The sequence below is a fragment of the Cuculus canorus genome, chromosome Z, assembly GCF_017976375.1.
Source record: "Cuculus canorus isolate bCucCan1 chromosome Z, bCucCan1.pri, whole genome shotgun sequence".
NCBI classification, from domain to species: Eukaryota; Metazoa; Chordata; class Aves; order Cuculiformes; family Cuculidae; genus Cuculus; species Cuculus canorus.
Window position 1 is genome coordinate 25,498,365 of NC_071441.1, and position 23,666 is coordinate 25,522,030.

General features: G+C 38.7%; 1 protein-coding gene across 3 annotated transcripts in view; it reads left to right on the plus strand.

Annotated features, from left to right (window-relative positions):
* The window catches only part of FOCAD (focadhesin), an 88,909-nt gene extending 65,333 nt beyond the window's left edge, over nucleotides 1-23,576 (plus strand). For 2 of the 3 annotated variants that reach the window (XM_054053849.1, XM_054053848.1), the window contains exons 28-44: nucleotides 837-926; nucleotides 3,206-3,353; nucleotides 5,317-5,436; nucleotides 6,584-6,706; nucleotides 7,534-7,611; nucleotides 7,909-7,980; nucleotides 8,147-8,249; nucleotides 9,123-9,203; nucleotides 10,280-10,408; nucleotides 13,050-13,165; nucleotides 14,410-14,670; nucleotides 15,283-15,372; nucleotides 17,746-17,923; nucleotides 19,383-19,480; nucleotides 20,282-20,533; nucleotides 21,706-21,781; nucleotides 23,159-23,576. In XM_054053849.1, the coding sequence (XP_053909824.1) occupies nucleotides 837-926; nucleotides 3,206-3,353; nucleotides 5,317-5,436; nucleotides 6,584-6,706; nucleotides 7,534-7,611; nucleotides 7,909-7,980; nucleotides 8,147-8,249; nucleotides 9,123-9,203; nucleotides 10,280-10,408; nucleotides 13,050-13,165; nucleotides 14,410-14,670; nucleotides 15,283-15,372; nucleotides 17,746-17,923; nucleotides 19,383-19,480; nucleotides 20,282-20,533; nucleotides 21,706-21,781; nucleotides 23,159-23,232 (2,089 nt within the window). In that variant the 3' untranslated portion in view covers nucleotides 23,233-23,576. Of the gene's footprint in view, nucleotides 1-836; nucleotides 927-3,205; nucleotides 3,354-5,316; nucleotides 5,437-6,583; nucleotides 6,707-7,533; nucleotides 7,612-7,908; nucleotides 7,981-8,146; nucleotides 8,250-9,122; nucleotides 9,204-10,279; nucleotides 10,409-13,049; nucleotides 13,166-14,409; nucleotides 14,671-15,282; nucleotides 15,373-16,079; nucleotides 17,708-17,745; nucleotides 17,924-19,382; nucleotides 19,481-20,281; nucleotides 20,534-21,705; nucleotides 21,782-23,158 lie in introns of those variants that run through there. The other variant, XM_054053850.1, reaches the window with a different exon arrangement.
* Nucleotides 23,577-23,666: the final 90 nt, after the last annotated feature.

Here is a 23,666-nt window from a genome sequence, read left to right on the forward strand (position 1 = left end):
ATCATCATTCAGTGGTGGCAGCTGAGCTACACACAAGTCACTTAAAGAAAAAAAAATTTAAATCATTGGTATTTTGGAGTATGTGAACCTTTATTTTGGTTTTGAAGAACTTTGTTTGGCAATTATTGAAATTAATAGATTTATCTAAACATTTCTTATGGAGTAAATACTTTTATACTCTGCCACTGCCCTGAATAATTTCAGAGCTTAATCTCACACGTTGTTCCAAGCGTTGGTTAGCAACAACAGCAAAGCTGGTAGGAATGTAACTGTAGCTAATACCAAATCATAGAATTACTTTGTGTTAAAGATGTCCTGTTCATTAGGAAAACTGTGTGTGTGTGTTTTGTAAAACAGGTGAGTCCGTGAAGTCTTTGAAGTGAGATATTAATGATTCTCTTTTTATCGGTAAGTTAGGCAAAGAGATGGTTACAGAGATTTACAGAGCTAATATCTTTAAATGTTATAAATTTTTAGCTTATGAATAGTTACAGGTCTAACTGAGATCATGTTCTATCAGTATGTTCTTCCTGATGTCAAATGTGTTTTACAAATCCCGAGTGCTGAGTTTCTGTCTGGATGTTTTAGCAATGATGGGTGCCGGTTAAGGTCTGAATATGTTTTATTATTTGTGTATGATTAAGTTTATTTTAATGTGACACAAGTGACTAGTCATATAGTTATTGCTTACAGGCTAGTATGAGAACCTGTTAACAGCAAGAACAGAACTGTATTTCCTGGCACATTCAGTCTTAGCAGGAGGTTTAGTATCCTATGTAATTTAAAGAGCAGAGCTGCATTTTGGATTTTTTATCTGTTTTGTTTTGGTTTTGTAGTGATGTACCCAGTCAACAGATGAACTTGGTTCTAATGAAGTCCCTGGATGCACTGGAAGACTGCTGCTTTGATGCCAGTCTGGAGTACAAGTGAGCTTCCTTCATTACTGATGATATTTTGTTGTATTTTTAATTCATGCCTCTATTCCTTCAGTCTATACAGGAGAGTGTAAGGATAGGATAAGAAGTCAGCCTGTTCTGTCTACTTCTGTAGAATCGCTGACTTGTGCAAGCTAGCAAGACCTTCAGATGTCCACATCCCTCCCCAAAATCCTCAGCCATGGACTTGGACTACATTGCACAAGGCTTTACAGTCAGGATTTGAAACCCCTAATAGTGGAGACGGCACAATGTCTCTGGACCCTGGCTCCGCTTTTGGACTGTCCTTACCTCACAGAATCACAGAATCACAGAATCACAAGGTTGGAAAGGACCCATTGGATCATCGAGTCCAACCATTCCTAACACTCCCTTAAACCATGTCCCTAAGCACTTCATCCACCCGTTCCTTAAACACCTCCAGGGAAGGCGACTCGACCACCTCCCTGGGCAGCCTGTTCCAGTACCCAATGACTCTTACTGTGAAGAATTTTTTTCTGATATCCAAGATGTTTCTTGGATATTCATTTCTGAATGCCTGATGTTTCAGCTTGTGCCTGTTGACTCTTGACCTGCTACTATGCAAGAGCCCAACTACATCTCAGTCTTTTCTTGTTGGAGATGATGTTGGGTGCCCCTAGAGCCATCCCTTTTCACTGATGAAGCAGCCATGGCTCCACAGCCTCTCCTTTCACAGCAAGGGCTCCAGCCTTGCTCCCCCAGTAGCCTCCCATTAACTTGTTCCAGTTTTGTTGGTGTCTTTCCTGCATTCAGAGCAGTATTCCAGATGTGTTGGTGAGCACAGAGTAGAGGAGTGATGCCTCCCCTGGCTCTCATGGCTGTGTCCTGCTCATTTTGCCAGTGCACTGCTGGCCCTCATCACTGCCTGGGTGTATGTCTGGCCCTGGCCAGCTCTAATTAACAACTTTGTTTTCTCCATATATTTTTTGCTAATGAGCAGTAGTGTAAAGTTGTGTACCGAACTCTTGTGTATAAGCCATATGTTTATTTGTGGCTGTTCATGAATTTTCGTATGCCACTTAGTCTAAAAATGGAATTCTGAAGGGTTGTTCCATTTTCTTTGCTAGGAAAAGACACAACTCCAAGTCTTCTAGCCATGCTCATTGTCTTCATCCCCAGTTACTGAAAAAGATTAGCTTATAAATATGACTGAAGTTCTTCTCAGAAGTTTCTTTTTTAGTTTGCTGAGTGAAGGCAGTAACTCTTCCCGCTTTAAGTTGGATAGCAGAAGCTTAGAAGAATGCCTGCAATCATATCCATGTACGTTTAACTGCCTGCTACGTACAGTGTATGTTGTTGGCATGTTCAGGGAGATGCACAAAGGGAAAAAGAGCTGATTTTTTAAGCTATTGTGTGTGTGCCAGTGAGAGATCACCTTCAGAGCAGCGACTGTCTGCTATGCTTTTAGTATTTTGTGATGGCAACCGGAGCTGTTCAGAAATTTTCTGACGAAACTTCTCAGTATTATGACAACCTGTGGAAAATGAAACTTGTTGTGGGAGCACAGGTGCTCAATTTAGTAAGAGTTCTCTGCTCCAGAATGGAATTTCTGGTCATATCTGAAAAAGAGGCAGAGACTGTGAAGCTGTTGGTGCCAGCTGCTGTATTAAATTATGTACTTTGAAGTTATGTTCTTCTTATTGCAGTTTTAAGTATCCTCAGTATCAAACTGTTAGTTGTGCTGGATATGTCTGCCCCGTTGAGGTTGGTTGTTGCATTGGTGTGTTGTAGTACATATGGGTTAGAATGTATATTTAACACATGGTCTGAAATCCAGAGGACTACCTTAATCTTTACAGGCATCTTAGCTGCTCTCTGGCTCAATCACGAGCTTCCATTATTTTTTGCAAACTGAAATACCTCTTGCAGGAGCCTGAGAGCTAGTGGACCTGCAATTAATACGTTTAAATGGGATATCAGAGTATGAGATGTATCAGATGTAGAAGTTCGGATCCATACTTCCTTCATACTAGTTGATGTGCTTGTTGATGCGGCTGCTGGTTCTTCAAGGGCAGAAGAAATAACGAGGCTCTATGTGTAGGACTTACTATTTTAAACACACATTTTCTCTTGCTCTTCTTTCATCCTGTATTTTCCCAAAAATCATCGCCTATGTGTGAAATAAAAGACATTTGTAAAATTGACTGTGGTAATTAGTCATTCGCAGGGCTAGTTATCAGACAAGGCCAAGAGGTCTTTTTGCGCAGCCGAAGCATACTTAATCTTTTTTCTTTTCTCTTCTCTTCAAGCACTGGATGTATTTTGGGAGTAGGACTTGCTCTTTCATTTATGAGTCACAGTAGCCAAACCGAATCACGAGTACATGTTTCCGCTTCATTGCGGAAACTCTGCAAGTACCTGGACAGCAGTGAGGACCAAAGCAGATGGGTCCAGGAGGTATGACCTATTCTATAGCAAATTTTAATTCTTCCTTCTAGTTTGTTGCATCTCTGATAGCTGTAGACATTTTACTTTGTTGCATCCCTTTAATAACTGTAAACATTTTACTGAAGCTTTGTATCTGTAGTAGAAGAGTGCTTGGTTTCTGTTATTTCTTTCAGAATAAATGGGTTTATATCTGCTGAAGAAAATAATTATAATTAGTTTCTTCATATATAATTATACATAGAACTTACATTATATATATATATTTACAGTAGAATAGCCTGTAATGCTGCACAAACATTAAGAAACAACCTGAAAAGGTAACAGGCATTATTGTTTAAAGTGCTTCTTTAATTCTTTACCTTTGAATTAAATTGTTGAAAATCGGGTGCTGAGTAAATGGGGATATAGGTCTCTCATATATAGTTGTTTACTGATGTACTAGAAAGCAGAGACCAAGTTACTCTCAGAGAGAACCTTAATGCTAGTAAGTCTTCCTCCAATACGCCGTCTGTTTCCTTCTTTGAAAGCTACTTTCGCTAGCTAACGTGAATCTTTCACTTGTGAATGCTGCTATGGACCCATTTTCTCTTCTCTTTATAACTGTGTTTTGAAGACTTAAACTAACCTCTGCTATGCTTGAGTATGTTTTTCAATTTATTTTGCCAAGATACGTCCTTTAAGTTTTGATATGGTCCATGTACTAAGCCTATAAACTTGTTGAGGTAAAACCTGAGAAGGAAAAATGATGCAATTGGAGGGGTTTACAACAGAAGACAAGAATTGGAATAAGCAGATGTTTTGCACAAAAAAACCCCCAACCTTGCACCTGATTATGCAAGTCTGCAGCAGGTGAACAGCTGAGTTGCATAATCCTCTGTGCTTTCTAAGGGAGTTAACAGAGATTGGTAGTGTTATTCTCTTTCTCCTCTTGGTACTCCTCTGGAAGCTTTTTATTAAAGGTCTTCTTTCATGGAGTTAACTTTTTTGGCAGTACATATGTGTTGGGGATTAGCCATTAACAGTTTGTGGTTCCTGCATTAAGATGACTTACAGCTATGAAATCATTTACCTCTTTCCAGACATCTCAAAGTGCTTTACTGAACTTAAACTGTTTTCAGTACAGCAACTTCTGAGATAAAAGGCAGCAGCTGTTTAACATCATGACATAATTTGGGATGAGAAGCAAACCCAATGCTTTTCAATTAAAATCTCTAAGGAATTGTAGAGATAATTACATGAGTAAAATTTGACCAGCACCCTAGAATGAATGCTGCTATATTTGAGATGCATGAGACTCTTTCAGATATAGAAATAACTGGGATATATTCCGGTATTTGAGAGGTAGCTTTGGCCACTGCAGTAAGAGATACAATCTGAGCATTACTTGCACTAGTCAAATTGTCACCAGTCCTGCACTGGTAGTTGCTCTGTACTTCCCTTGTAGTCATGTGTTTTTCTGTTGCTTAGCTTTGGTACAAAGGAGGTTAAACAGTTGGCACAGTTGCCTTGTTGAGAGTTTAGACTTTGTTTCCTTGTTCTCCACTAAAGAACAGAAAAGCAGTGTCATTTGTGAATTCTTCTGTGAGGCTAGCGTCGTGTGCTGGGAGATAGTTCTACTACATGCTCCTCTTCTGGTCTTGCAGACCTGCTTGTAGCCCTGCTGGGATCACAGGATGCTTCGTGTGTTCTTATAAACAATTATCAGATATTTGTGTTGAGAAGAGTAACTAGATTTGTGTGGAAGATCAGGATTTTGACATACTCAAAACCAGAAGTATTTCCAAGCTTTAGTTGTAGTTGTCTAATGTTAGCATCAATGGAGAATCTTTCAGAGAGGGAATAAATATCTAGAAGTATAAATTGAAAATGTTGTGGCTTTTTCATTATGTTGGCGTGTTGCTTCATGTGCACATTGCTACAGTGGATTTCGTCAGACACTGTTTAACAGAGTTAAATGTTGGGTTTTTTTCAGGTACTTGCCTATTCTGTAGCCTGTTCCTGTGTCTCCGCTTTCAGTGTTGGAATCATAGAAGCAGCTGAGGCTGAGGACACCATGAACAAGATACGGACCTTAGTGGAAAATAATCAGCAGGTCATAATTCAGTGTTTGGGCTTTGCTTCAGTTCTGCCTTTGTTTTATCTGTTTAATATTGGATACTGTTTTACCCAGACTACAACTTCAAGAAAATTATAGTGATCTGCTTTAACATTAACTGACATGAGCATGTAGTGCATACCATTCAATTACAAAGACTAATAGTTGATCCATTGATACATTGTTTACAGGTGTATAGCACTTACCAGATAGGGAAATTAGAACATATAAGATTTCATAGGTTTGATTGCATCTAGAAGGGAAGTTGGTACTTTGGAGTTCCTGGTGTCTTTAGTCCTTGAGTCCTCCCAATTTTTGTCTCTTTTATAATGTGTTTCTTTAGATTCTTTTTCTTGGCAGAAAGATACATCTACTATGTTCTTCTGAATCTTTGCTTTCCTTTAGTCTCCAGACAGTGCATCGTAACTACAAACACAGCTTCCTTCAGGTGTCTGTTTCACGCTTAGAATCATAGAATTGCTAGGTTGGAAAGGACCTTTGAAATCATCAAGTCCAACCGTACCTGTCCACTACTAAACCATATCCTTGAGCACCTCATCTACCTTTCTTTTAAATACCTCCAGAGGTGGTGATTCAATCACCTCCCTGGGCAGCCTCTGCCAGTGCCCAGTAACCCTTTTGGTGAAGAAATTTTTCCTGGTGTCTAATCTGAACCTCCCCTGGTGCAACTTGAGGCCATTCCCTCTCTTCCTGTCACTAGGGTTACCCCCTAAAAATGTCCCAAATAATCTCACTATTTCAGTGCACGTTCTTTTTTGTTAAAAGGTGGGGGGGGGGAAGGCAGCTATTTTGAATCAAAAGACTGACACAACAGTCACCAACTGTTTAGAATGTTTATCTGGAAAATAGGAAGTCAAAACAAACTACCTTTGCTACAGTTTTTTATCTTCATAACAGAAAGTCTGCTCTAAAATAAAGGCTCCAGAGCAATCTATGCTAAAGATCAGTCACTCAATGTGAGAAAATACTTGAAGTAAGAAAGCATCCAGTATTTTAGACAAAAACATTTCTTCTAGTTATTAGGAAATAATAAATATTTAAGTAACGTTTCAATAATAAATATTAAAAAGAATACAGAATCCTTTGGAAATCTGAGTTTTATTGTGTCTTTTTCACCTTACAGGTCCAAGGCTTTGCTTTAGCTCTAGGTGCAATAGTACATGGCTTGTCAGCTTGTGGTCATGGGAAAGCCGAAGACCTGAGTAACAGACTTATGCCAGCCTGGATGAAAATTGTGCTTTCAGAGGTAAAGGAGTTGGAATTCATATGCTGTTTCTTTGCAGAGCAGAAGGCTTGTTTTTAAACGAGCAGTAGAGACATTATTTTCCTTGCTTCTACAGGAGTGATCCTAGTAAAAGTCAGGACCATATGAACACCCTTTTGACTGATATTTGGAAAAAAAATACATTTTTTGTCTGTTTGCTACAGAAAAATAGGGAAAAAAACCAAACATCTTTCTCTTCTGCTTGGATGATTTGTAGGATATGCTTATCTCAATGAGACCCTAATTTGGACATCTTTAATAATTTGAATTAATATCCAAGGATAAAACCTGGGTTGGTAGGGGGAAGATGCCGTGTGAAGTTAAGTGCTACTTACCAAAATTAGACTAAGAAAATGTGATTATATATAGTGCCTATGTTTTTATAATAATTTTAATTTATCTCATTGTAACAAAAATTGCGTGTTTGAAATTAAGCTCTAAACCTACACCTTAAATTTGCAGCTAAAGGTAAATGCCAATAAAGAAACAGTGTTTCAGAGACAAATTGCTATGTCATATGTTGCGGAATACAGACTGTGCTAGAAGAAAGTGATTTGTCAGGAGAAATGCATAATGACTTCAGATGGAGTGGGGTGGTGACAGGGAAAGGTCTGTATAAAGCCTTTCATTCAGCAAGACAGGGATAAGTAATTATCCAGCATGCTTGAGTCTGACCTGAAAAGGTTACTGGAATGAGATGTGTACAAATGATAGCTGTTATGGATTTTAAGCTGGAAGAAACAAGTGTTTTGTTATAAAGTAGTGTGTTGTGGCTGCGTTGACTCACTGATCCTGAATTACACTTCCAGGGTTCTCCAACAATGCACCGTCTGGCTGCTGTAAATGGGCTGGTTGCACTGGTGGGCTCTGAAGGAGGTGTGATACAGGTGAGAACATGCAAGGAAATGTTACCTTCATCTGTTCTAGAAATTTGGGTAGGAGGCAAGACGGAATGACATCCTCTGCATCCTTACAGCAGTAGTTATGTACCAGGGTGTGCCCTTTATGCAAAAGTGGGTCATGCTCGATGTGAATCACATGGGATGGAATTATAATGTATAAAATAAGGTCTGTTCTCTTTTACCATCATATAGCCTATGTGATCTGTCTTTTCAGCACCTGTTGTCTGTTGTTGTTTCTTTTTCTCCCCTATCAAATTCACATTTTTTTTTTTCCTTTGGCAGCTGAAATCTGAGAGCATTCAGTCCTCCCAGTTTCAAAGTAAGCTGAATGAAGTTATCAGAACCCTTACACAGGTAAGAAGGTAGCCTCTGTCTCCTGCTTTGGCCTCACAGCAACGCTAGGTTGACACCTTGCACAAACAGGCCAAATCTGTTTAAAGAAACTGTATGTTGTCTGCTTCCAGCTTGAATGAGGCAACATAAGGAAACTTGTCTGAATAGTGGTTTATTGTCTCAACAGATAATCAGTTTCTCAGGGCAGATTGGCCTTCAGACAAATGCAGCAGGACTTTTGGGACGCCTTTATATGTCCTGTTTGTCTTCTACGCAAAACAGGGCATCTGGTAAGATGCTTTGCTATTCCTGCTTAAAGAACATGTAGAAGTAGCATCTAGCTAAAAAGGCAGCAAGGGACACATTAGACACTACAGGCCAGACGTTGCAGTCTTGTTAAATGACATAACAGCTTTTGAATTGGAAACCTCACAGCTCAATGTGCCAGAACTAAACTGGTCCTTAATGTAAGCAAGTTGACTTTTCAAAAGTATTTTACTAAAAGAGGTATTATCTGATCAGCTGAAGTGAAAAACTAGTGCTCTGAGCCCTTTCAGTGTAGCAATTAGTACAGAAATTCATGTTCTATCCATACATTGCTAGTGTTTCAATATCCCTTGGTAAAATACAGGCAGGATTGCACCTTTGATGAAATACTGGTGCTAGCATGGAACTAATGATGTGGAAGCTGTTTGGTGTGCACAAATAACATGGTGTGGATAAATTTCCTCATCACAGAAAAAAGATTCTTGAGGTTACTGCTTTTGTGTAATCTTGGCACACATGCCTGAGGTTAGATAAATATGTAATGTCTGTGTTGTATGAAGCATACTAAGCTTTTGAAGCTCTTCCTTTCTAAGTCTGACTCCCAGTGGCTGATACATTTTAAGGAAGTTCTTATCCCTGGATTTTCAGTTCGTCAATGATTTTGTTCTTTCAGACCAAGTAGCTGTCACTAGCACAAATGTTTAGTTTGACTTACAAGTGCAAAGGCCAATGCATCTATCAATAATCTTGTGGGTTAGATGGTTTGAGTCGCCTGCAGAATTAGTTAGCTCAGTTTGGCCTTTGACTGGAGAGATTGGGACATTATAATGTGGGAGATGGAAGTTATAATTTCTGCTGATGTGTTTAGTATATTGACAGTCTTTTTGTCTTCACAGTTCCTCCAGATTTTAGCTACTTGCCTGTAAACAGCTTTATCAGAGCAGCCATTGACTTCGCCATTGAAAGTGGAAAGAAAGGTAAGAGGAGATAAAACTACAGTATCTTTCTGGGAAATTTCCTATGACTATGATTTGTGACCATTGATAACCTCTCTATTTGGTAAGAGAACTTCTCTAAATACTAACTGGACTTCACTAATCTGGGATATTTAATTTCTAAACCAAAAAAGATAAGTAAACTCAACAAGATAAAGTAGAATTGTGTAGTTAGGTCTTTAGTTTTACCTACTGAATTTTTATGACCTTTTTAAACCCTTCCCTTCTGTGTCTGAGGTGGTGTATCTTCCCTGTTGGAATGAAAGTCAAATCGCATTGAATGTTAGTATGTATCCTTAGGAATATTCCTATCACCCAGCAAACTTTAAGCTGCCCCACATTTCAGTGATCCTAGGTTAAGATTCTCTGTAACAGAGTGGTATTCAAATGGGCTACTGCTATATGGGATAAATGCGAAAGAACCTAAAGAAAGTGTGCTCATACATGAGGACTGCTGGTAGAAGAGAGATGTCTTGGAGTACAGCATTAAGGGAGATAAGGCAGAGGAGATTATTCCTGTGTGGAGTTGTGAGCTCACTGCTGTCCTGTGAAGTAGGCCTTGCATTCAATGAAGGTAAACATTGCGTATCTCTTACCTCCAGGATGACTCGCTGAGTTAGCTCCCTGCGTTTAGGTAGCACAGTACATAGCAAGGTTAGCACCTGTCTGACAATATTTGTCTTCTAGATCTACAGGATGGGGAAGGGGAGCAGTGTCAGAAAACATTTCCTAATCTCCTACTAACAAATGTAAAAATACCACCTTACTAGATGAGGAATATCTGTGATTAACATATAAAATGATTCAAGGGGAATGAACCAGAAAGTTATTACCAGTCATAAAACCTTGTTTTGATAGGACTTTAATGTCAAAAATACAACTATTGTTTACAAACAAGTTGATAGCTAATTCTCAGGTGTGAGAAGAAGCAACAGTAATTGCATGATGCTTTTCAGTTCTTTGCTAGAAATTGGTCTCCAGTGCAGTGTTCACAATTTTTTTTTTCTGAGACGAATGCGTGTGTGCAGAATTCAAACTGATGGGATCTTCTGTTGTAGGCCCTGAATTTGTTCCAGCTGAGCTGGTGAAAGTAGCACTGGCACCCATTGCATTAGTTGGAGAAAGCCATCAGTATCCACCTGTAAACTGGGCATCAATTCTTTCTCCTTTGATGAGGCTAAACTTTGGTAAGATTAATAGTTTTCTATTAAATCTTTTGTATTTGTTGGAAGACTTTTTTACCAACACTCATCTTTCACACACTTCAGAGCCCACTTTAGGGCTTGAACTTATTGCAGAGATTGAAGTGCTTACTGTGCTTTCAATACCAACTTTTTAACATTTGCAAGCATATGTTTGTGATCACTGTGTGGACACAGTTTGGTTGAATGCAAGAAAAGGCTAGGGAAGATAAGAACTGAGAAATTTTGAGCAGTATTGGAAGTTCCCTAAAACACTGGTGAAATTGGACCAGATTTTTCATTTGAACTATTTACAGTAACAAGGGCACATCATGAAACTTAAATAATTGTATCTTATTTTCAGTACCCACTAAATGCAGATCCGATGCCTGTGTCAGAGGCTGCAGGCAGCTTTATGACAAGTTTGAACTCCTCTGTAGTTCATCTAGCTAGAACCAGTCTGAAGTACACTTTCTACTAAATTACACTGGGTGACAGAGGGAAACATATCCGTTTTTCTGTCATAATCCTCATTTTGTCAGTGCTTCTAAGAGCATTTTTTTGTCGTGCTGGAGAACAGCTTTCATCCTGAAGTCTTCTGTTGGACATATATTTTTCTGCTCAGGATGTCTGTGCCCATTTGGTAGATATAAGTGTCTGAGTTTTTAACTGATTTAATTTAAAAATACTCAGCAAACTACAGTACAAAGTTCTGTATTCCCTTGTTTGATTCCACTGAGTTTTGTTTCTCCTGATTTATGTAACTGTTATTACTGGCCTTGCAGATTCTTTTACAACTGGGTTGGGCAAGAGCTGTTGTATTTAAATTGATGTGCTGTAGAGTCCACAATATGGAAGTGTGTTCTAATTTCTTTCTGATGTTTATTTTACCTATATGGAGTGTTTGTATAAGCACTAGAAATCATTGAATTGTCCTGTGAGGAACAACTACTTGTTAGATACAGAAAGATTTGGCTACATATTAAACAAGTCTTTTATAAGAATAAGTGAAAGTGTTTCCTAAACTGAGCTCTGCAGTCTATGCTGATGCAAACTTGTGTGCAACTTTATGGATAGCTGGAACTTGTTAAATGTATGGGGGATTTTCTTATTCCTGTTTTTCACTTAGGAGTCTTTGGTAACAGTACATCAGTTTTGTGGCTGTTTTTATTGGCTTTAGACAGCATCATAGTCTACATTTTTGTATGTAATTACTCTTGACTGTCCCTCTGGAGCATTGTGGAAGTCGCACACACTTCTGTAGATTATAAATATATGCAGAATAGGTCTTGCTGTGTGCTAATATGTAGTGTTCATGTTGTGCTAGAAAGCGTAATGCAGAACAGTTGTATTATGACCTAACAGTCCACTTAGGAATGTGGCACACTTAACAGGTTTTCTGGGACAGCTATATCACAAATATTTTTATGAAAATTAGACTATATGCTCAATTCTCTTGGATTCTGCTGGTCACCATTATTCCTGTCTGAGAATTCATAATTGATTTTATGAACTTGAAATGTTTCAGAAATTATGTAAATATACTGAAGGCAACAGATTACCTTACAAAGTGTGTTGCTGAGGAGAAGCAATGTAACATGATTGAAGTAGCACCTGTTTGTTTTTAAATAGTGCTCTGAAATGAGCAGTCACAGGTAGATTATACTCTGGCTTAGCAGTCCAAACTAGTGACTGAAAATTTTTTAATTGGTTACCCAAGTATTTTGTTACAATTTCACCCTTTCAGAGTTCTGCAAATGACTTGACTTCTTTTATAAAGTATTTTATTTTGAAGAGCCTGATACTAGGCTCTTAAATCTTTACTTTGTTCATGCACTAATGTCAGTTAACTTTATGAAACTTATGGCATATAGATTGCCACTTTGATTTCTGAAAGAGCATTTTAACTTGCAAAGCACCTGTTTACTGTTAAATGTCGGCATAAAGCTTAATGTCTAATTGCCAAATGGTAGTATAATACCTCAGTTGTTTGTCTTTTATGTTACTCGAGCAATCATTAACTATATAGAAGGAAGCTGTGCCGTTGCTCATTCTTCAACATACCTATGACTATTTGTTTATTAAGAAACAGTCATTGAAGGGACATTAAAGAGGAACAATAAGGATTTGATGACCATTATAACCTTTATGCCAGTAAGATCTTCCTGTGTGTTAACCTGGAGGATGCTGAAACTGAGCACTCACAGCAGTAACGGTGACTAACCTCTGTTCTGTGACATATAACATGAACATGGGGTACATGGAAGAGGAGGAACGTGTGAACAAATGCTAATACTCTACATTTAGCAGAAAGGAATATTGACTCATTTCTCCTTCTATAGATTAAATCTTCTCTTTATTTGGCAGGGATTTTTTTTTATTATTATGTTTCTTAACACTCCCACATTTTTGTTCTGGAGTGAGTTGTAATGAACTTGAACAAATCCTGAGATTTCTTGCTGAAAGTACGTGAACAGAAGGGAGACTTTTAACGTATCTGTTAAAAGCTTTAGCGGCATCTCTAGAAAAGTAAATTTTAATGTAGTTCTCTAATGGAACAATAACCTTCCTCTATTTTATGAATTGAGAACAAATTTAGAGTAAAAATAATTTCCTCCTAACTTCTGTTTTTTTCCTACTGCTCTAGGTGATAAGGTGAAACATCTTTGCGTTCAGCTGGCTGCGACACAAGCCCAGTCATCTCAAAATGCAGCAATGCTTTTGGGGATGTGGATGGCGCCTCCTCTTATCTACAGTCTTGGTGTACGTATGTCAGAAAGCTTGTGGGACCTCAGCACTTCTTTCCTGTGTGATTCCTTAGTGATGATGTTTGGGATGTCTCACCAGAAAAGAATTACTGGTTTCAGAATTCTGCAGAAGTAGTATAGAGTATTTATAGTGAGAGAAAAGGTATTCTGGGGCCTTGAAATTAAAGGCTGACTTAAGATCTGTTGCATTGGTTTTACTTGAATTGCTTAAGACTTATTTCTTCTCTCTCATTTCATGCTGTAGCTGTGATAACCTCGAGATGTAAGAAGGCATGACATGTAGGGAGAAAAAGTATCTTTTATTATACTAGCTGATAGTCTTAGAAAGATCCCACTTATCTGTCAAAAAAAGCTTGCCTGCTTCTTCCAGTAATGGCTTTTGATCTAATAAAATGTGTTACTTCTTGAAAACCTTGCCTTAATTCTGTAGAAAGTCAGCAGACTAACCTATAGTATAATCAAATTTGGGCTTACCCCCCGCTACAGTGGAATTCTTAAAGAGGTGCAACACAGATGACACAGTATGTAAAAGTCCCTGAATCCCACAGTGCACTTCATTACAGTTTTGTCAGTTTATATACAGGTTAAGGAGCAGGTTTATGACAATTCTCGGAGAATCCATTTTGGATTTCTGTAATCTTTTCCAGTTCTTCCAGGCATATTTTTTCTTGTAGTTTTTAGTTCATTAGTCTTCACAGGCATATTGCACACTTGGCAATTTTAAGATACGTAATTGGTAAAGTACAGAAAAGAAAGATTTTCTTTCTGAGCACCAGTTTGCCTCCTCAGTGAGGATCTGAGTCACAGGATGAGTTCAGCCACAGTATATGTAAGCTTTGTATTTCTTCAACGTGATTATTCATTCTTCCTCACTAACTAGCAATATTAAAGGTGCTGGGAGTACCATACTTCTATCCTTGGCTGTCTGGTCAGTCTGAGTGTTTTATTAAGGAATGCAGTGAGCACCATATAGGGAAGTCACAATTGTCCCACCAATACAGAGACGTGGTATCTGTGGTGCATAAAAAGGAAGTTCCTCCATTTTTAGAGAAAACAGAATATTGTCATGTTAGAACTCTTTAATTCATGCAAGTCATCCAAAGAGGGAAGCAGAATTGAGAAATATTTATGACTTTGTTTTTTTAAGTTTCATCCTTTTTTATTTCATCCTTTATGACAATAGTTGGAGGTCAGTGAAGAGCTGGAATCTGAAACTAAGCAAAAAGTTTTGCTTTTCAGGTGAAAACCCAGGAATACCTTTTCACATCCCTGCCCCTGTGGGTGAAGCATGTTGCAGAAGACAAACTACAGTATTTTATAGGAGTGTTTATGATACAACAATTTGAAGTGAATAACCACGTGAAAAAAGCAGAAATGTGCCAGTGTGTTTTACAGGGGCTTGTGCAGTCTATGAAACTTCCAAACCCTGCCCAGTGCTACTGGAGCTTTCTGTGCCAGGCTGTGGAGAAAATATTTGAACTTCTACCAAATGACATTCAGGTAAGGAATAATTGAGGTATATGAACATTGTTACTGGATATTTTTACTGATGCTAGGTCCCATTTTTTTGCACTGACCCATCAGATTTTGAAACATGAAATAGATAATAGAATTTTTAGTCAGAGTAGTTAAGATGCCTGCATAATTTCAATTCAAGTTACTTTTGGATATTCTTTAGAATATGACTTAGTTGTGAAACCAGTTTAATATACACTTTTCCCTCTTAAATGATTTAGTAATTGAAAAATACAATACTAGTACTTAATACAGAAGCAGAGAACAATCAGAAGGTTTGGGGTTTTTTTTCCATGTAGAGGATTCAACTTCTCATCGTAATTTAAATAAACTATTTAGCTACAGAAAATATCTCCAAGGGCGGGCACTTTTCCATCAAAAACGATGTCTGAAAATTTTCAGTTGCCGTCATTCCTTAATCATTAAGTATATTGAAGTTCCCAGCAAATACAGAATTTATTTTATAAAATAGAATAAATAAAGGTAGAGGCTAGATTAACTCTTCATCCTAATCATTAACAGAGTTGCTAGGCTCAAGAGTTTTAATGATGAAGAGACCTGGAAGTGTATGTCTAAAAATGTGATTTCTGTTTCCAGAGAGGTGAACTGGAAGTGTATATCAATGTAGCAAAATGTATCTCGGAAATGGCCGATTCAGAGATTGATCGCATTGTCCAGATCTCTAAGGTAATCATGACTTAATCCTGGTCTTTTATCAGCAAACCATGTGAAACAACTTACCATTTTTCCTGTCACCAGTGTTATAGCTTGTTGGGAGCAATGATAGTTTTATCTACTATGTAACTAAGAGTGTTTTGGCACTGTTTTGAAGGCAGCAGGGAGAAGCAATAGTTATAAGAGCCCATATCCAAAACTCTTTCAAGGCAACTAAAATATTACTAAATTCACCTGGGAGTTTTAACTGGAGAGTCTAGGTAACTGGGTCAAGTTCAGGCAGGGCTCTGTCAGCAGTACAGAAATAGTACTAGATCTTCTGAATCCCAGACCACTGAGGCAAACAGCAGACCATATTCCTCTTTGGTTCACATAACTAGCTACTTGAAACGGACTATAAATGCATCCCAATTAGTAGCAGTACTTGAACTGAGTGGACCCTTGCTTCTGTTGAAAATATGAAGTACATGAACAACCTTCCATTCTTGACTTAATGTGATAAATTTGCATTCATGGTCTGAATGTTTACTGGTGTACAAGATAGCTAAGGATGACAATGGAATAGAAATGCTTCTAGCTCACCAGTGGAATAAAATAGCAGTCCTTAGTAGCTGAAATGCTAGGGAAATAACCTGTTTGGAAGAACTTGATGGTTTCTGATCAGATTGTCATAAATGAACATCCATGCCATAAAACCATGTTGTTCTGTTTACTGGCAGATTCACTAGAGATTCGAGCACTTAAATAGGTTAGGGAAGCTGAACTGTCATTTCCCATCTACAAGAAGGGTTACAGGGAGGATCTGGGGAACTACAGGCCTGTCAGTCTGACCTCAGTGCTGGAGAAAGTCACGGAACAGGTAATCTTGAGTGCTATCATGAAGCACATGCAAGAGAACCGGGTGATCAGGCCCAGTCAACATGGGTTTACAAAAGGCAGATCTTGCCAAAATAACCTGATCGCCTTGTATGACAAAATGACTCGACTACTGGATGGGGGATAGGCTGTGGATGTAATCTTCTTGGACGTCAGTAAAGCCTTTGACACAGTTTCTCACAGCATTCTGCCTCAGAAACTGTCAGCCTCTGGCCTGGACGGGCACACAGTCTCCTGGGTTGAAAACTGGTTGGATGGCCGGGCCCAGAGAGTGGTGGTCAATGGAGTTAACTCCAGCTGGAGGCCAGTCACAAGTGGGGTTCCTCAGGACTCGGTACTGGGTCCAGCCCTGTTCAATGTCTTTATCAATGACCTGGATGAAGGCATTGAGTGCACTTGGGGCACAACAACCCTATGCAATGCTACAGACTGGGGGAAGAGTGGCTGGAGAGCTGCACGGAGGAGAAGGACCTGGGGGTAATGGTTGACAGCTGACTGAACATGAGCCAGCAGTGTGCCCAGGTGGCCAAGAAGGCCAATGGCATCTTGGCTTGTATCAGAAACGGTGTGACCAGCAGGTCCAGGGAGGTTATTCTCCCTCTGTACCCGGCACTGGTGAGACTGCACCTTGAGTACTGTGTTCAGTTCTGGACCCCTCACCACAAGAAGGATGTTGAGGCTCTGGAGCGTGTCCAGAGAAGAGCAACGAAGCTGGTGAGGGGGCTGGAGAACAAGTCTTATGAGGAGCGGCTAAGAGAGCTGGGGTTGTTTAGCCTGGAGAAGGGGAGGCTGAGGGGAGACCTTATTACTCTCTACAACTACCTGAAAGGAGGTTGTGGAGAGGAGGGAGCTGGCCTCTTCTCCCAAGTGACTGAGGACAGGACGAGGGGGAATGGCCTGAAGCTCCGCCAGGGGAGGTTCAGGCTGGATATCAGAAAAAAATTCTTCAGGGAAAGAGTCATTGAGCACTGGAACAGGCTGCCCAGGGAGGTGGTCGAGTCACCTTCCCTGGAGGTGTTTAAGGAACGGATTGATGAAGTGCTTGGGGACATGGTTTAAGGGAGTGTTAAGAATGGTTGGACTTGATGATCCAGTGGGTCCTTTCCAACTTGGTGGTTCTATGATTCTTTATATCTTTGAGTTTTTATTTCCACACTGGAAAATGCTGTAAAGAAAACCTTTTATGTCACTGCGGTCAATCTCTCTTGAAAGAAGACTAGTGTCTCCAGAATTGTCAAGCTGTCTTACTTCAGTCTAAAGGGGAATTTGAAATTTAAAGCAGTATGAAAACGATACAGCTGTACTGATTTGCAGTTTGCTGGACTGTTTAGAAGCGTATAAAATTAAAGCAATATGTACAGTGTTCTCTTTCATAATTTGTCTTAAATAAAAAATGAACCTGCTAGATAAAGAATTTCCCCTCCTTTTTTATGGAGAGAGATGCAGCATTTACTGTTCCCTCAAGAAAAGTATGTTTTAATTTAACCTGTTTTTTAATTGCATTTTCAGAACAATATAGAGAAGGCCACATTCACGAAGGTGTATTTAATTTCTCAAGGCAGACTACCTCTGATGAACTTGAGTGCCGTGATAGATGCTGTGGCAGGATATCACCCTAAAGAAAATATTTTATGGATGCTTTTGCATAGTTTCTATCATTCTCGTATTGTAAGCCATGAAAATACAGGTACGGTCAGACTTATAAAAGAATCAACAATAAAGTCATCAGATATCAATGATCTAAACTGATTCTTTTAAGATCATTTTAAAACTATTTAGCCTGTTTCCAAATTTCTCTATATTAGGAACTACTCAGTCTTCAGATATTTTCTGCTCTTCAAGTACTTGTTTCAAACATTGCTTTTATGCTTTTCTCTATTTCTTTATGTTTCTGTGGATCAGCTACAAGTCATTTTTAATATTTCAACTAGGTAATTCACAGACCAGAGTTTTGACTAGATGCTTCCCAGTCATTTTAGATTTTCAGTATAAGGTAGTGTTAAAAATATACATGGTACATCATATACTAGTAATAGTGGAACTCTGCTAACCTTCTGATATACTATCTGACTTAATGGTGTGTGACACAGCAGGCAGAGGCGTGTTCCTGTGAAACTCATTGAACCAAGGAGATAGCTTGCTTTTCTGAACTCGTACTAAGTTAATTCAGGAAACAAATAGTCTTTCTCCACTTCTTCATAACCATACCAGATAGTTATCTTATGGGTTAATGAGTTGGGCTGGCTCAACTCAGGGTCTGATAAAGCACTGGAGCTGATGCAAGAGAAGTAGCAGAATCATGCAGGAAAATAAAGGAGTTGAAAACAAGAGCAGAGGGAGGCAAGAATGACATCTCTTCATTTTCATGGTAGAAGGATCTTTGGCTGCCTGTATCCACAGAACAACTTCAAAGCATTATGTTTCTTAGTTGCCAGCTGTGATTGAAGAACTTCAAAGAGTATTGAGTTTTGATTGAGTGAAATGAGGCTCCTTTAGGTGAAAGAGGAGGAAACATGAAAGAGGGCACATGTAAATAGCACAAGGAAATGGTAGTGTATAGTGTGAAACAGTCTCAAAGCTGAAGATAGTTATTAGTTTGCAGGAGGCGGAACATATTTTTGACTGCAGAATATGAATCAATGAAATATGTCCTGTCCTTCGGTTGGGGGCTAATTTTATTTGCATGCCTTGACTGTATTTTACTTATCTTCTTTGCACTGTAGGAGGATATTCACAGCACCTCCCACATCCTTGTCCAATGTGTAATGACATCCGTGCTAGAGTTAGATGAAGTACTCAGGCAAAAACTTCAGGGAAGCTTTGGGGTTCTGTAGCAGTCACATATGCAGACTGGGTTAGTGGGACCTGCAGGCTACTATTATGTGAAATTAATTCTCAGCCAGCATTCTTTTTCCTGTGCATTAAGCATGTTGTCTGCATTATAAGCAAAATTTTTGTACTCTTTAGATGCATGTATGCCTTCTGTTAGTGACGATATTGAATCAAATGTGATAGTGGTGTTGATGGTCATTGTTCTTCCACAGTTGGTGCTTTGTTGCTATAGTGATTCATTGTGCTTGCTTTTTAATGAAAAAATTATGAATTCTAGTGGTTTATGTGAGTCAGTGTTATCAATCTTCTTCTAGGTGTACTGAAAAGAATGGACTGGCTGCTGGACCTGATGGGCTACATCAGAAATTTAGCGTACAAGTCAACACCCTTACAGAATGTCAGTCTTGAAGAGGTACATGCTGTGAAAATAATTTGCAACTTTTATGAAAAAAGGACTCTGATGTAGTTAACATTCTTCTTCAGCAATAAGTATTATTCCCCATGCTCTTATATTTTAGAAGATTGTCAGATTACCTTCTTAGAGAAATTTTTCTTAATTTTTGAGAACATGTGTGTATTTTAAACTCCGACTTTAAAATAGCTATGACATTTAAAACATGTTAGAAGCTAAAGGCAAGTGAAGGAAATCATTGCTTCAAATGCACTGTGTTTAGAACAATTAGAGGAAAAATTTGATTTCACCAGTAGAATTGTCTAAGCAGGTCAAAAGTGTGCAACTGCTGTTTCAAGACAGCTTGGACATATTCAGGGAACTAGTATTGTTCTCTGTTACATCTGTTCAGCTGTTAAAGTCTTCTGATTGAGGACATAAAATGAGCTGCTGCTTAGGTCAGAAAGGCATTTGTTGCATTGCTGCAGTATTCCCCAACCATTTGTAGCACCACAAGAGCAACAATCTCTAATTTCCCTCGAGTCAACTTGGTGGTAAAAAAGTCATTTCCCCATTTTAAGTGAAATGCGGATCAGCCTTAAGCTGAAGGGTGATTTTAGAAGATTGTGGGTTTGTTTTCTTTCTATAGACATTTCAGTTTGATTTGAAAAGTCTTACACTGCTTCAAAGGATAAGAGAATATTAAGAACTTTCTAGTTATTAGACTTTGAATGTAGATTTGGAGGGGGGGAGGTACTGGGTTTTTTCCCCCCTTCTGTAGGCTTGTGTATCAAAGTTCATTTTTGCCTTTTTCCTGTTTAGTGCATAGATTTCCTCCTGTGGCTGTTTGCAGCTTCTGTTGTGGCCTGGGCTGATCATGGTGCACCATTACTGATTGGCCTCAGTGCTAACTGGTCAGCATGGAAACACCAAACAATTTTACCAGAATCATCTGAGGATCCCATTGGCAAGCACCCTGCTGACAAGCTTGCTGTGCGAGAGACTCTCACTCTCCTCCCAAGCAGCATTTCACTTTTGCTGGCTAAAGACCCTTGGAAAGAACAAACACAGAAGGTAAAATTGCATGTCATAGTAAGCATTTTCCATGAGTCAGAAATCAACCCATTTTTAGTAGTCAGTTCAAGTTTTAGCTGGAGCAGTTATTTCCTCTGTATCTACTGAATCTGATTTATGTTCTTGTTTTACTTTATTTGCAATCAGGTATGACTTGTCTGAAAACGTTGACTGTAGTTTCTCAAGTAAAATGCAAGAGTTTCAAAGAACAGATAATATTCCAATGGTTGGAGTCAAACTCTTAAGGTACAGCTGGGAGAGGAGAGTTGGCACCTGCTAGTAGCAAGTTGGTCTTTTAAACACTGAAAGACAGATCCTCAGTAGCAGATTCCTCTGCAGTTGAACATCACCACAGTGGCAGGTTAGGGCAATCAAAGATCTGTGCAGTTTGTAGTGTGTCCTTTATTTTCAAGTGTAAGTTGAAAATAAGTGTGGAATACTGTGCCTAATGTGGCAAGCCTGCTGTATCTCTTGTGATTGAGATATGTCGAAATATTTTTATAAACCTGCAGATTAATAGTTATCTGCTTTGTGCAAATCACAATCCATTAAGGACTGATTCCTGTATACTGCTGTGCTCAGAGTTTCCATTGAAGTCGGAATTCAGAATTTTGGAGGAATGCAGGGGTGGATTGTTAATGTTCAAGTGCCTAATTAGGCTTTAGGGAAGAAGTTGAGACTATGCCCCAAAAATGGTCCTGGTAAGTTTAAAATAACACATTGTCCTTCAGGCTTGTTGCATTGCCAGATAAACAATGAGAAATGAGAGAGGACAAAAGAGAGGCAAAGGCAGTAAGTGTTCTGAAGGATTTGCAGTAAAATGTTTGGACAAGAGACTGATAAGAAAGGATCGTTTTAATATGTAAACAGATGAACAGGCAAGAGGGAGGGAAAATACTGTGCCTTCTTATGTGCCTACGAAGAATTATTGCTGAAGGGATCAGAAGAAAAAAAAGGAGTTTCAGATGCAGCTGTAGGAGAAATCACGCTTACAGTGGGATGTACTCTGGAGTGTTCAGATGGTTTGGGCAGAAGATTGATTGGTCGCTGACTGTGCTTAAATTATCAAGTTTAGCAGCAGTTGGATGTGGCCTGTCGAACTGAAAAGAATTTTTGGTGCTCTGATATAGAGACTCTTTTAATTCAGATTTTCCTTTATATTTCAATCTTAGTTTATTGACTGGCTGATCAGTATGATGGAAAGTCCTCAGGAAGCATTATCAACCTTTTCCACAGACCTGCTGAAAGGTAAGATATTTTTAACTGGGTCCTTATTTTTTTCCATAACTACCAGTAAAGATCAAAATCCAGTTGTTAAAAGGAGTGAGATGAATCCTTACTATTAGCACAGGTAGGAAAGCTACATTTTATCTTTAAGGAAACCTTCATGTGTAACTTTCCTGTATGTAGCACCTTATATTCGCTGTCTCATCTGCTGACACTTACGATGATGTATCACTGGAAATCCAAAGGACCTAGAAGTATATCTGGTCCTGCAAGTCTATTTTGGTGATAGAACTGTCAATTGTTTTTGAAGTTACCCTTAAAAATAAAATGCAACATACTATTTGGAAACCCTCCAATAGTAGAATGAGGGTTGCTGAAAAGTTGTATGAAAAGAAAGATGGGAAAACGGTTTAAATTACAGTAATGGCCTGTAGCCCTACCTGTCCTCCATTGCTTAGCTGGAGATGTAGGATTGTGAATATGATTTTAAGAGACACTACAAATACTTTCAACGGAAGTGAGTGTGCTTGTGCCTCTTTCCATTAACAGAAGGCACCTCCTCTGAATCACTTGATTTGTCAGAGATAAACATGGCTCTTGAAATCTGGTTATAGCTTCCCTGCTTTACTCAGATAATTAGCCTTATTTTGAAGTTCTGCAGTCTTTAGTCACTCTCTGATAAATTTCAAAATTCCCCTGTTGTGTCTGCTAATCTCCAGGAGAAAGTATGCTAACTACTATTGGAGAATCCTCTGATGTACAGCAGAGATTGATATATACAGTATATTCTCAGTGTGCCCTGATTGAGTTAAGTCATTGTTACCCTGAAGTTTTCCATTGTTTATTTTTGCATTTAAATACTAGAACATGAAATGCCCTTCTGGATGACTAGAATGTGACATCACTGGTTACTGGATGTAGCCTAAATGTGTGATCATTTTAAACTGAATCAAGGAATCGGTGAATGCATTTCAAATCAGTGAATTGCACAGAGGACTTAGGACATTATACTTTGTGCTTCTGTACATCCTAGTGCCTCCCATCTCCCCTCTTGTATGGCTGCTCATTGGATTCAAACTTTCTGCAGTAGTGGTTCATCTATGTGCTGCTTCAAAATGATGATACAATTAGCAGATGATGTGATATGATTTCAGTAGGAGACATGCCATAAAGTAGATGAAACAGTAGTACAACATCATAGTTCACAGGTGTGCAGATACTGATGTATCCAGTGAACAGTGAAAGTAGCTTCAGAAGCTGTCAGGATAGGAAGTGAAATAAGTCATGGAAAGAGAATTGAATCTAGACTTGTATTAGTCAAATTACTAGGGAGAATCCTCTCACATCCTTTCCAGTCTGTTCTGCACAAATTAATATCATTTGTCCTTGTCTTCACAGTTACACTTCTGGCCTTGAGATCTCTTCCAGAGTTTGAGAAGAAAGCAGTATGGACAAAAGCTTACGGGTGGTAGCTGCATACCGTGTCTTATCCAATACAGCAAACTGTTCATACATGAGATAATAATATTGCTAAACAGGCAGAAAGAAGACCAGTTTCAAAGAGGTTTCCTATCAAAAGGTTTTGGATTTTTCTTATTCATTTGCCTCCTCCCAAAGATTCATAAGATGAAAAGCATTTTGGTTTTGGTTGTTTTTTTTTTTTTAACAGTGTCATTCGTTCACAAACTACCTGCCATGGCCTCAGCTTTGCAAAATCTAAATGAGAAATAAATACTCAGTTGATTGAATTGAGTTGTTTTACTGACAATTGAGAGCCTCAGACACTGGAGTGGAATATTCCTTTAACTCATGGAAACTGTAGGAATGGGTGGGGGGGAAAAAAAAAACTTGTTTGGATGTAGTGTATTTACTGAAGTATGTTTTAGTCTAACACTTCTGAATTAAC